The sequence below is a fragment of the Aphis gossypii genome, chromosome 3 (genome assembly GCF_020184175.1).
Source record: "Aphis gossypii isolate Hap1 chromosome 3, ASM2018417v2, whole genome shotgun sequence".
In the NCBI taxonomy this organism is placed as follows: domain Eukaryota; kingdom Metazoa; phylum Arthropoda; class Insecta; order Hemiptera; family Aphididae; genus Aphis; species Aphis gossypii.
The window spans coordinates 40,834,253-40,848,298 of NC_065532.1; the positions used below are offsets into that span (position 1 = coordinate 40,834,253).

The 14,046-nt window shown below is 26.0% G+C and overlaps 1 protein-coding gene across 3 annotated transcripts; it reads right to left on the reverse strand.

The window, feature by feature from the left end:
* Positions 1–92: 92 nt before the first annotated feature.
* Positions 93–13,677, reverse strand: LOC114123434 (glutamate receptor ionotropic, kainate 2-like). 3 transcript variants are annotated; one of them, XM_050205003.1, is made up of 17 exons: positions 13,521–13,673; positions 13,404–13,448; positions 13,073–13,225; positions 8,016–8,203; positions 7,743–7,921; positions 7,525–7,666; positions 7,118–7,450; positions 6,837–7,058; positions 6,499–6,702; positions 5,021–5,105; positions 4,829–4,967; positions 4,607–4,744; positions 4,331–4,538; positions 2,907–3,138; positions 2,734–2,846; positions 1,063–1,206; positions 93–353 (listed from the first exon to the last, which is right to left on the reverse strand). In XM_050205003.1, the coding sequence occupies exons 3-17, from the start codon at positions 13,185–13,187 to the stop codon at positions 240–242; spliced, it is 2,556 nt and encodes an 851-aa protein (XP_050060960.1). In that variant the 5' UTR covers positions 13,188–13,225; positions 13,404–13,448; positions 13,521–13,673; the 3' UTR covers positions 93–239. The 3 variants fall into 3 exon arrangements, 2 of the variants coding, with proteins under 2 accessions (XP_050060960.1, XP_027842204.2); XM_027986403.2 differs by having other exon boundaries at positions 13,404–13,670; XR_007605407.1 differs by lacking the exon at positions 93–353 and having other exon boundaries at positions 1,185–1,206; positions 2,734–2,833; positions 13,404–13,677.
* Between the last annotated feature and the right edge of the window lie 369 nt (positions 13,678–14,046).

Consider the following 14,046-nt stretch of genomic DNA (forward strand, 5'->3'; position numbering starts at 1 on the left):
ACTTCGTACCTATAACTTAGTTTCAATAACTATAATTTCTTTGCATCATCTAAATCATGTAGTTATGTAGCCACAAAGTAAAAACACGGATAGTTAGTGATATTACTATATTACATGTATCCTTATATGCTATACCTATCAAAAGAAAAAAAATCGATTCACATATGGTTAAAGAAAATAAATAGGTATAATAATTAACATGTAAATTAATAATACAATATGTATGTATATTTTAATAATTATTTGGTAGTTATATCCGATGCACTGTCGTCTACATGTCTCACTGGTTTGGATGTTCCGTGACATTTGAGTACGAATTTTAACTCCACCATGAAAGCTTCCCAGAGTGTCAACTACAATCAAAATGAACTATTTAAATAAGTATTGATTGTTTAAAAATATTTTTTATAGATATATGTACAAAAAAAAATATTTTGTTTGTAAATTTATAATACGAGTATATCAATAATATTATTATTATCATTTATCAATACTTGGTTGTTAAAATGTTTTTCATTTTATATTAATTTATTCGTATAAAAAAAACCAAACATTGATTAAGTGAAGAGTAGGATATACTTTATAACTTTATATTAATAGTAGTACTAAAAAAAATGTGAAAATAGATAGAAAACAAATACATTAATTACTGGCTAGTAGCTGGATATATTTAATATTACCTATAGAGTTAATAACCGGTAAATATATATGCCTTTATATTTTACCCCACAATACGTGTTAATTTAAACATAATAATATATTACTTATATTAATGAGTGTGTATGCATAATTTAATTAATATTGTTTTATTACTATATAAAATAAATCTTACATACAATTTGAAAAAACCAACTTAAATTAACTTTATTATAATTTCACAGTTCATAAATGTCTATAAATTTGTGATGAATCATGAAATTAAGTATTTTATACAAGGAGCCAGGAGACTTATAATAATTAACATTTGTAATTTGTATATGCTCCAATTTATGTTTAAATCTTTAACAAAGCTCTAAAACATATTATAGTATCCATAACTCGTGTTATAAATCATAATATTACCTTTTCTTCGACAGCCACTTTTCTTATATTCCATAAAAATTCGAGTATAGAGAATAGAAATGCTATCAGACAGCCAAGTATTAAAATTACAAACATACCACCAACTTCATTAACATCAAGTTCGGCTGTGTCTTTTTTTGAATCCTAAAATATTAAAATGAATCGATTCAGTTTCAATTACAACAAATTTGTTTATTATAAATGTATTAATATTAATATTCATAAATATATATATTAAGTATAAATATATTTTAAAATTAATTAAAAAACCCAAGTCTCAGATTTCAGTTTTCAAAAGAAAAAATGGATTTGTAGTTACATAATATTATACTATTACTTATTCTAAATATAAGAATATTATTATTATTATTTGTTGTTGACAAGCTAATCAATTTTTATTTGACGAATTTTTATGCATCATTAATGTTCGGATAAAATAACGTTTGGATAATAAAAGATTCGTATAACAGAATTTTGGATAATCGAGATTCTACTGTAATTAGTTTGATGTACAGTGGCGTACTCACGGGGGTAGGGGGTTTGACCCCCCACCATTGGCCGTATTTTTTTAGATTCTGAACGAAATGATAAATGTATTGATTTTAACTTCAGGGGTGGTTAAAGATGGAAAAGTAAATATCTTGGTGCATTATGTCTATGGAGGTCAAAAGTAAACATTTTTCCAATAGTTATCAAAAAAATCGAGAAAAACAAATAAAAAAAGACGGAAAACGGGAATTTTTAGAAAAAACCAGTTTTCGACCAAATCGATTTTTTTATATGGTTACAAAAACTAATCACTGTAAATACTTAAAATTTCATCAAATCTTTATATTAGTGTTATCTATATACAGAAAAAATTTTTTTAGCTATTTATAGACAGCTGAAATTTTCGATTTTTTTGAGAATTTTTTTTTTAAAGCGATAAAAATAATTTTGGTGTCCAAAAAAACTTAAAAATTAACTTAATTTATTTATAAGTTGTTCTTAGTGTAGTTAAAAAAAAAAATCAAGAATCGTTAGTCAAAATCTCGTTTTTAAGCGTTTATAGGTTAAAATTTTACGAAGTATGTTAAAATCGCGAAAATTTACAAGTAATATTGTAGTTGAAAAATCATTAAATTTTTTGTGTTCATATCTAAGGTTAAAAAATTCAATACTAAGTTTTCTTTAAGTTTTCCTTCAAATAGCTTTAAAGAAAACTCGAAATATCATTATAGGAAAAATTTTATGAACGTTTGAATTTTAAATTTTTACAAGACCGCGTAACATTATCGATTTATCCTTAAACGATTTTAAATATTTGTTATTATTCAAAAAGTATAAGTCGTAGACACTTGAAAATTTCATCAGTTATTTAGATTGGCATTTTCTTTACATGATTTAATTGTAAAAATATTTGGCTTATTTTAATGCTATTAATAGGCATTTATAATTGTTTTAGTTAATATTTAATTACACTAATTATTATGATTACGGGGGGCGTGGGGGGCAGAGTCCCAAATTTTCAGAGCCCCTCTCCATTGAAAATTCCTGAGAATTCCACTGTTAATATATATATAGCTGATGTAAAAATTAACAATGTAAAATTATATAAAATGATATGTTGATTATATATTACATATTATAGGTATTATGTTACATTTTCATAGTTAAAAATATTGTACCAACCTTACACCTTTTATCATCAGTTACTGACCACCATTTATTTTTTAGGTCCATCAATGCTCCTGACTCAGAAAGCTTTAATACAGCCATGTTTACAAGTGTTCTGTGTGGAGCATCTATAATAAATTAAAAAATTATATTCAATATCAATAAAATTAAAGAAAATTATACTCAACTGAATGGCATTGCGATACCATAGGCTTTGTTATCCAACCAATATCCCACTTCTGTTAGATCACAATTTCTCTGCACTTCGTATTCAATAGAACTGGATTCCATAAAGAAAGCATAATGATTTCTCTCCTTTTTCACCCTATCAACTCCCTGTTTATTATCAGAAACCATGAGTGAATCACCCTGTAGTTCCATACTACTCCACATCTTTTGGTATAAATTTACATCAGAGTTCTAAAACAAAATAATGTCATAAAAGTAAGAAAACCTATAAAAATATACTTTAAAAAATGTTATTATTGAAAGGAATAGAATAATAAAGTAATCCAAACACGTGTAAATTTAAAGTAACAAACTAATTAAAATATATTGTAAATTAATAATTATCTAACGCACTAATAAATGTACGACGGCAATGGGTCGTGTATCTCGACTATCGTTTCAATAAAAACATACTATCGCAGTATTATATGAAATGCTACACACAAATATGAATGTATCATCTCAGCAATTTGCTTCCCTTATAAATGTATAACTATATATCTAATCTACAGTATGACAATACTACTTATTGTATACCACCTACAGGGTAATAACTAAATTATAATTTAATATTTCAACAGTTATAATATTATGAATTTATTTTTAAATACATATTATATACTCAAACTTTGCAAAAATACAAAAAAAGAAATTAGAATTTTACAAATAATCACTAGATATAATTATTAAAGTATATAGAACATTGATAATTTATTATTTCTTAAGCAACAAATAATAATAACTATACACTGTTTGTCGAGAGACCGGACAACTTTACCCATTTGACTGATAAGTGCTCCATCAAAGGCCCGCCTTCCTCAAAAGGAGAGAAGAAGGCAATCCATAGATTTCAAATGTTGTAGTAGGGAGAAACGTTGAGTTTTCATCTGTCGCATAAGTCCAGTCTTTTGGGGAACAGGGTATAACCATAATTTAAAAAATATTAATCAACATAGTTTACTAAACTCAAGGAAGTTGTAACTTGAGATTTAATTCCAAAACATAACTTGACATTATTTTATAGAAAATAAAAGTATATTATACTAAAAAATTACAAATTTAAATTAAGTATTCAAAAAAATAAAATTAAAAAATTAAAATATAAAATATAAAGTTAATAGTATTTTAATAAGAATTATTTAAATTGGATCCATTTTTATGAGATTTCAAATAGCATATTCTAATAAATAAATGCATTTATATATGAATCCATTTTCTAATTATTTAAACAGCAACTTTATTATTTAAAGTATTAAAAAATATCTTAGAACTAAAAAATTTAATTAAAAAAACGCCTAATGATTCAATTACAAATGAATTCATTTAATTTTAGTAGATATTTTTAATAAAGAAAATAAGAAATATGTTAACACCTTGCACCTACTTGGAAGAAGCTGGCTGTAGATTGATCAGTTACACATCCAAACTTGATGCCTTCTGTAAATCCCTTTTTATCAAGATCTTCTACATTCTTTATAGTAGTTTCCATTCGATTTGATGTTAAGAATGCTGTCCAATTGGCAGTGTAAGATTGTGTCATAATTAGAGCAAAGAACCACCACATAGCAGCACATAGTCTGGTTGGAAATGCTCTAAAATTTTACAAATTACATCTCTTATTATTATGAATATAGTTTTTGAATTTTAAATAAAGATTTACCTAGGCAAAATATCGCTACCTTGACAGAGAATGGAACCCATTGAAAACCATAAGCAATTAAGCAATGATAGGGAATTTTCTAATTCTTCTGGATGAGGATTGCAAGGATGAGGGTTTTGCCATTCGTTAGGTGTGATTCTATAAAGTTTATAGTATAAACAATTAACTAGTATAAGTAATTGAAATATTATATTTGAGTAAAAATATAGAATTTAAAATTACCTGGCCAAGAAAAATAATACCAGAGACAGGCCTAAATAAGCAGTTGCTGTAAATATCCATACTTGAAAGGAAAGTGGCTGGGTGAATGAAAAAAGATTGGTTTTAGGATCTTCTGGTTTACTAAACAATATGCTGATACCTGCATAAAATATATAAGCATTTCTAGATGATGGTTTAAAGCACTCAACTTACCCAAGTTCATAAAAGGCATGGTAAAATCTACAGCAGCCCTTCTTTCATGAGTAATTGTTAAATCACAGACCCCTAAGTCAGCTCTCTGTGAATATGTTAAAGGCTAGATCACTAACAAGCTTGGGAGCTTAACTATTATTATTTATTACAGTTTTAAACAATGCTTTTTAAAATTAATTTTATAAAACATATTGATAATATTTCTATAAAGCAATATACTAATAAGTTAGGATGCCACTTAAATATGATTGGGTTCAGGGCATTTAATACAAAATAAGGAAAAACAAATCAATACATTTTTTGGAGTTATAATGTGTTTGTGTATTATATTTATGTAATGGTAAAAGTGAGAATAGCAGTAAAATTTAGGATACACAAAATAGTTTGGTGATTTTTGTAGGATGGACTTTAATAAATGAGATTTAGTAAATTGTAAGATAAACAACCAGCGTTTGGTAAAAGTCCAACATTTTTTACCAATTATATAATATTTTTTCCTTTGATTTAGACTTGTATATAAAAATAATAATAATTATTATAGTTATTATTGTTAGACATATTATTAGGTATTTCGTTATTAGCTACTACCAACTAGTATATTAGATAGGTAAGTATATTTATATTATTATTAAATATAGCTGCAAAAATATTTATTATTTATTTAAGTCACAGACTAGTGAATTGATTTTTTAACATTAACAGATTTTTATTCTATGACTTCATTCAATAGTTCATCATATTTTTCACTAGTTATTATTCACTAGTTTTTATAATTTTTTGCTGCAACAACATCATTCAAAAGTTTATGAAACTATATTTTAAGTGACATATTGAAATCAAAATTACTAAAAGTCAATCGCAGTTTATCAATTAGCAATAACTAATAATAATATACATTATACAAGTAAAATACAATATATAATAATTAACAATAATATAAATGTGTGTACCTATCTTATATACTAGTAAGTTATAACTAATATAGTATATTATTACCTAACACACATAGTAGTAATAATTATTATTATTTTTATATACAAGTAAAAACAAGGAAATAAATATTACATAATTGGTAAAAAATTTCAAATTTTTACCATTGCTGGTTGTATATTCTAAGAATTACTAAGCCTTGTTCATAAAAAAAGAGGTCTAAACTACAAAAATCATTTGGGGTTTCACTTAACTATTTTATACATCTTAAGTTTTACTGGTACTCATACTTTTTCCATAACATATATTAACTCGTATATGTATTATGTATAGTAGTGTTTCCTAATCGATGGTTAATTAATAAAAGTAATTTTTTTTTTTTTAAATAGTAAATAAAAAAAAGTCTTCCTAATTTTTGTAAAATTAAGATTAGGTTACCTATAAAATGTTATCAAAATGGTCCGTGGAGGTAAAAAGGTTTGGAAACATTGGTGTGTATAATGAATGTAAAATATTCTATATACATATAATAAAAAAAAATATGTTACCATTTCTTGTACTTCACCGATAATTCCATTCCATTTGTTTGTCTTTTTATCACGTTTTCCATTTCCATCATTTCTTAAATTAAATTCATAAGTTATGTTGATTTCCTCAGCAATCATTTGTATAAGATCCACTGCATATCCTTCATATTTGTCATTACCCTCTAGTTTACTATGGCCTTCTTTTAACATCAAATACGGCTCTGTCTATCAATGTAAATAAATTAAAACTGTAATTAATTATAATAAAACTAAAAGTATGAATAAAAAAATTTCCTTCCAAAAAAATTCAATATGTTGACTATTTATACAATATGTTATATATGATAATTTTCACTTACAATTTTTGATGAAACAATAAATGTTTTATTCTTACTCCCAGCATATAAATCACGAAGCATTTCAAGGCTGGTTCTTGTATAAGTCATACCTCTCTCTGGATCCCACAAGCCAATCTTTTTGAAACCAGTATCAATTAGTTCTACCATTTCTAGTGTAAAGTATGATCGATGACCAGTTTTGTTGTCAAAGCGCAAAAGACCAGTGAGGCCTTCAGTTTCAATCTAAAACAGAATAAAAATATTAACTGATGACTACTCAACAATATAGAAATTATACTTACTACTCTCATGAAATTTATAAGTTTAAATCCATTGGACCAGGGAATAAATGGCGAGTTCATACATTGAAGTGGTTCAGTGATAATTTTATTTGTCATACCAAGACCCTTTAATGCTTTAGCAAATATATTCAATGCATCATAAATGAGTATGGCATTAACTGTAAGTTTGTTAGCTTTCAAAGGTTCCATATTTAAGTTCATTCTTTGTTGAACAAAATTTAAATCTCTAACAATATTTTCTACATATGGGCTTAACGGATCAATTAATCGGACAGTTGTTATATTTGTACGTAAATTCTGTACAATACTACTAAAATCAACTGTATGTGCATCCTGTAAAGAAAGTACCATTTTATAGTTTCCACTAAAATTACTATACTTATCCTAAAAATAAAATTAATTCTTACTAATGAAGTTATGATAAAACTATGATAGTCATCCAATAAGTTAACTTCTCTTGCTTGCTTGAATACAGTTAATAATAAATCTGCATCACAATCAAGAACAATGTGACCTTCTAGAGACTTCTTAATCTCTTTTAAAATTGGTCTAATAATCAAGTAGTTAACATTAGAAAATCTTAAACGTTTTAATTATTATGTTAGGTACCTTTGTCAAAACTCACCTAAAATTATTGCCTTCTGGCAATTGTATAATAGAAATGGCTGCTGCCTGTTTGTCATTAGGTTTGGTTTTTCCTGAGTAATCTTGGATTAAGTCTTGTAATCTCTTAAGACTTTCAGGACGCTGATAGAGTAATGTGAATGACTTCCAGTCCATGTCATGAACTATAGCTGTATAACCCTTTAATGTTAAAAATTGGTTTATTTTATTGAAACTGTACTAAGAAGTATATTATTTATTTATATAATTTAAAAATATTATGTTATTGCTTTACTTTTGCAAGTAATGTCGGTTCAGGATATGGATTAAAATAAAAATTGAAATTTTTAACAAGTGTGTCTTCCCAACTAGTTTCTATACATGGAACTTCCATTGTTTCACAAAGTGACTGCACTATATTTGATGATTCTAGATGGGACGGGCCAAAAACTGCACCGATCCCAGATTCCATAGTTTCACATACTAAAAATTAAAATAATTATATTAGTAATATTATATATGATGTATAAAACATAAATAAAAATCCATTTTACTAAGTAATGAATATTTTGAAATTTTTGAAATTCTGAGTAGGTAATGAATATATTAGTTTTACAATGATGTGTTTAATTTTTTTCAAGCCTTCAGATAAATGAATATGCTGAATAATTTTAATATACCTATGTTATATATGTTGTATACCTGCCTATGCCCTGTATAAGACTTGATACAAACATTATATTGCCTGTACCTAGGACTTTTTGTCAACCAGTGGCCAGTATAGTATTTACACTTATTACGTAGTACAATATAATTTATTTAATTAGTTCATTATTATTATAAATATTTTCACAGCAGTGTATTATATAATAATCAGAATATGTTTTTAAATTTGAAGTATAAAAATAAGAAATATTTTATATTTAAAAATTAAAAATATAATTTATAAAAATAGGACATAGAAACGATTGAAACATGATAACTGTGTTTTTAAATTGATAATTTTGTTATATCAATAGATTACTACCATATATAGTTATAAATAGTTACCTATACTCTATTCAACTTAGGAAACTTACTCGCCAGCCGAACTTTAATTAGGAGCGTGGTTCACTATACGAGGTACGTACTGAGGTAGAATTACAGATGCCAGATGGACGACGATTGACTCGGTAGGATGTCAAATGGGTATTGCCTGCAGACTACAGACCACCGCCAGGTATTTTTTTCGGGGCAGGCGTTTTGGGACGACAACATTCGATAATATAAAGCAGGTCTCTATATAGGACCTTAAAATGATTACTTATACTAAAGGTAATTATATAGTATATACGTATATGAATACGATTACCTATTCTATAAAAAAAAGAAATGTGTAACGATAAATGGGACAAGCGGGATTCAAATGCCCATTTATTACTAGCATAAGATTATAGCCTTAAATCATACTACTTAAGCACGTACATAATTATTAAAGTGTTTATAAAACATTAAAAAAAATAAAAAGTCAGAAATAATAGGAACTCGGGTAGAGAGACACGCGAATATTATAACTGGGTGTTCGACTCATTTATTCAATAGAATTGTTTGGTTACAACTATTGATTAATTAAATTATGACTAGGAATTTATCGCTAATTGTTACAATTTTACTTATAATGTATTTATATAAATTACGAATTTACAATTATGAATTGATAATTTTATACGATATTGTCAGATAACGGTATTACACGTATTCACATAGGTAAATTAGGTTGTACTTATAGACTATAGTAATACAATTAAACGTCAAGATCATTTTAGTAGGTAATAAAAGACAATTATTACAATTATTTATTAAATTATTTTTTAATATTATTTTTTGATAATAACAACTTCACTAGTTTAATACTGTACAACGAAAACAATAATACATAGATAGGTATATTTTTTAGTTATTAAGACAGGCAAATACCATTATAATTTATAATGTTCTGAAACTCAGTACCTATATGACTATATCAGAGTCTAGATAAGTGTTTCTCAACCAGCGAGTCACCGAAAAGTCTAAATGTGTTACGAGTTACCTACAGAAAATATTATACAAACATTTTTGACATGATTTACAAAAACTAATAAGTATTAAGTAATAGATATTTGATATAATTTTTACATGTTTAAAAATTAGTTATATTTTATCGATATATTTGGTATATTTTATACTACCATTTACCAATTAAAATGAAATATTACCCACATTTTTTATTTTGTTGTGTGTGTCACATACTCACATAGTAATATCGGGCAGCTCATTACGAGTTTGCAAAGACTCGATAACGTCCGTTAATAAATTATGGATATCAAAAATCTTTTATTATTTTAGATTCATTCAAATTTAACTTTTTTTTTCATAAATAGACAGAAATATTCTACAGCCCACACCTAACTTTATTTTTCAATATTATAATCTCAAACATTTTAATGATCATTTGTTTTTTTAAACATTATTTTTTGGTAACATTTTAAACCATTAATATATAAAAACAGATTGTAATTTATAATAATACTTAATATCAAGTGTAATATAGGTATAGATATGTCGCATCCACATCACAGAATTGTACATTTCACAAAATGGATAACGTTTGCATCTATTTTTTTTCACGAAATGTAACTACAGAATAGATTATTTTATGTCTATATCATCGACGGAACTTGTTCCGTCATTTGGATGTCTATATAGCAAAAAATAAACAATTAATAATTGTTATATAATATTATTCCTAAAAAATCATTTATTACGATCGTGATTCGTTTCTAATGATTATGACGTGACAATAATTCTCATCTGTTCTATCATAAACGATTGTCACATTAGGCATATTCAGGTATTATAATCTGTTTTATAAACATTATTGTCGACCAATAACCGTAGATGATCTTCGATAATTTGACCCACTAAAGCTTATCAGTACAATTTTGCTAAGATCGTTCAATACGTGTGTGTATAGTGTGCATACGAGTGTATAGTGCATATTATTTTTCCATTTTATACTTTCTAAATAAATAAAAAAAATAATGTCGTTTGACGAAAAAAATGAGTTTTATAAAAAACTCGATTTATATTAGAAAGATAAACCCGGAAAAAACCTTACAGCATCGACGAAATAAATTCAATGATATAAAGTTTAATTGAAGCCAAATTAAATAAGCAAGTTATTTAATTAATTAAATCCAATGTAACAGAGATTGATCATTGGACTTTATATTATCATTTAGTATTTACACAATATTTAAATTTAAAAATAATAAACTATATATTTTACAATAAGAAATAAGAAAACGAGGCATGAATATTATGCTTATATTATTCATATACCTATATTTGATGTTTTAAATGTTGATGAAAAATACTTCTTAATTAGCAAACAAAAGGACAGAAACAACGAGGAAATCAAGTAAATATATAACAAATGAACGTCTTATTTATATACCTAGCAAAATGCATTTTTTTTTTTGAATATTGATTTTTAATAATCATTTTAAAAACAATTAAGAACGTCGGGACCGGTGCGTTTTTTTATTACAAAAACATGTCTTCCATGAAAAATTCTCGTGCACTTTAGAATAGTCGGATTTCATTATTATTTTATTTTTTTATTGAAAAGAAGAGAACATTTTTCCGGTTGGATTTAAAGCCCGATTTCCAAAATTATAATTATAAAAATTAAAATATGCATTTGAATAATGCACAATATTTGTTTTTTTCAAACGGACTACTGGACGTCAAGGTTTTTTTAGTTGTCATTGTAAAGAAAAATGTCAAACAAAAAAATGTGCATATTTTAAAGTAATTTCAAAAGTAATTCTCGTTGTCATAATTCATAACCTTGTATAAATAAATAAAAGTTTGTATTAAAGTACTTATTTGTAAAATATTTTCTTAAAAATAATAATAAAATTAATTATAAACGGATTCTTATCGTTTTATTTTTGATATAAATCGCTTAGCAAAATGAAAACTGATATGCATTACTTGGCCAAATTGTCGAAGATTATTGACGGTCATTCACCGACACTAATGATGCTTATAAAATAGATAATACCTAAGTATAATATTGTGATTTGTGATATCGTTAAAGATGGAACAAATAAGAATTATTGTCACTCCAATTCATTATAAATGATTTTTTAGGTATAATATTATATTATAACAATTATTTATTTTATTTTTTGGAACATGGATATCCAAATGATGGAACAAGTTTCATCGATGATGGTTTAGATATCCATTTCACAAAATTTAATCCATTAATATGTAATTATGTGAAGTATGGAGAAACCGCAGCTCCATTTCATGAAACGTACAATACCGCGATGTGGATGCAACAGATACCTACCTACATTATAAAGTAACGTCATTATTTTATTGTCTACAATCTACAGTTCTACACCAGGGTTGTATATACCTTGAAAAACGAACATAATGTATATTTCATAGAAAAAATTACGATATAATTAAATGTTTTTATTTTAAACATTTTATAATAATGTTTTAACTTTTAAACAAAACCATTAATTAAAAAAGTTTTAATTGTATAATTTTAAGCAATTTGTCAAACACATCATTACACATATTCCAACCCGGTATAGTACACCTTCTCCCAATCGCCCTTAAATACATATTGAACAGTAAATTAGTGAAAAAGTAGAATTAATAAGGTAGCAACTAAAAAATGAAAATTAAAGAGTATCTTCACTGCATACAGAAACATAGGTACCTACATATATAATAAGCATGTTTTGTTATATCAACCGGTTGCTATAAACAATATCACCGTTTCGACTGGTAACATTCTCGGTGTCGCACAAATTAACAGAATGGCCCCCAGCCATAAGACATATACTTATCAATATTATAATTATTCACTATAATTTTATATAATTGTAGAACAATTGGAAAATTAGCCACTGCAAGGCTTCTTAAGAAAACGTTTTTGCACGTTATCATTCATTTTATTTATTTTAATAAAATGTACACTAATAGTTTAAAAGTACTTACCTTCTTTTTTTTTATTAGTTAAATACAATAAAATTAATATATATCAAGATAATAATTTTTTAGCTAAAAACATAGTCAGAAATAAATAGACACAAACGTGATGTAGATATAGGAAATATTCACCACGAGAAGCTAGCCCCTTCAAGGGCGAAACTCCACCCTATAAGCGTCTATATTGAACATACTTAACAATAAACACACATCATGTTAAAACAATATATTATGTACCTACTACCTTATCATAAACTATATATTTTATTCGCTAAAAAATCAAAAATTAAAATGTTAAAATAATTTGCATATGCCTACCTTTTAGGCCAGTCATATAAGTATCTGTAGAATCGATAATTTTAATTTCGGCTTTTAAAAATACGTTTGCAAACTTTGGATCAATGTTCACTTTTTGGATAGCCAATTCGAACATTTTTTGTTCAATGCTGTTTTCTTTGTCGAAGAACCCCACTGTGTATAATTGACAGAAATGTGTTTAAATATTTTTTCAGATGAAACCTAATACAGTGGAATTTCGATAACTTGAATCCGTTGGGGGGTGAAAAAAAATTCGAGTTATCGAAAATTCGACTTATAGAGGTTCCACTGTATATAATAAATGAATAACTAATATTTTTCCAACACTTACCGACGGAAAGGGGTACATTTTCATTTTCTTGTCCAACAATATGGCCTAGGAAAATGGTAACAACAAATGCGTACGAAAGAAACATGTTATCGTTTAGAACAAAAAATGAGTACTTACTTGAAACGAATATCGCTCAGGTTCGTCTGGTATCTAGTATTTAAATTTAGAAATATTTTCCTGGCCTTTAGCCAAACTTCTTTGGTGTAAACGAAGTGTCATAAACTCATAATACTATATAAACAAAAAACTACGGTTTCTTGCAGAAATTCAATTCCATTAATTAAAGCTTTGGGATATACTATATATTATATATATATATATACATATTTAATTGAATAACTAATAAATAAATGAATAAAAATAAACTAACAAAATATTTTTTGACATAATGACATTTGACATACCTACCTTAGGCTTTGATATTAAAGTTGTTTTAAATAACATAACTGTATTACTGTATTAGTTAATCTTCTTAATAACCTGGATATTTTAATAGCTAGGAATATTTTTGGATCAATTTATAAACAATGATAGCTTTAGATATTTAATGTATGCAATTATTGATACCATATCTAAAAAGAAAATATTGATGGGAAAAAACAAGTACAAATAACAAATAAATACTAGTTAATATAGTTATAAA

Coding starts and splice junctions, on each gene's coding strand:
- LOC114123434 (XM_027986403.2), bottom strand. CDS start 13,488: ATGTTTCTTTCGTACGCATTTGTTGTTACCATTTTCCTAGGCCATATT. Junction 13,226..13,403: donor AAATGTACCCCTTTCCGTCG/GTAAGTGTTGGA, acceptor AATTATACACAG/TGGGGTTCTTCGACAAAGAA. Junction 7,059..7,117: donor TTATAAATTTCATGAGAGTA/GTAAGTATAATT, acceptor ATTCTGTTTTAG/ATTGAAACTGAAGGCCTCAC.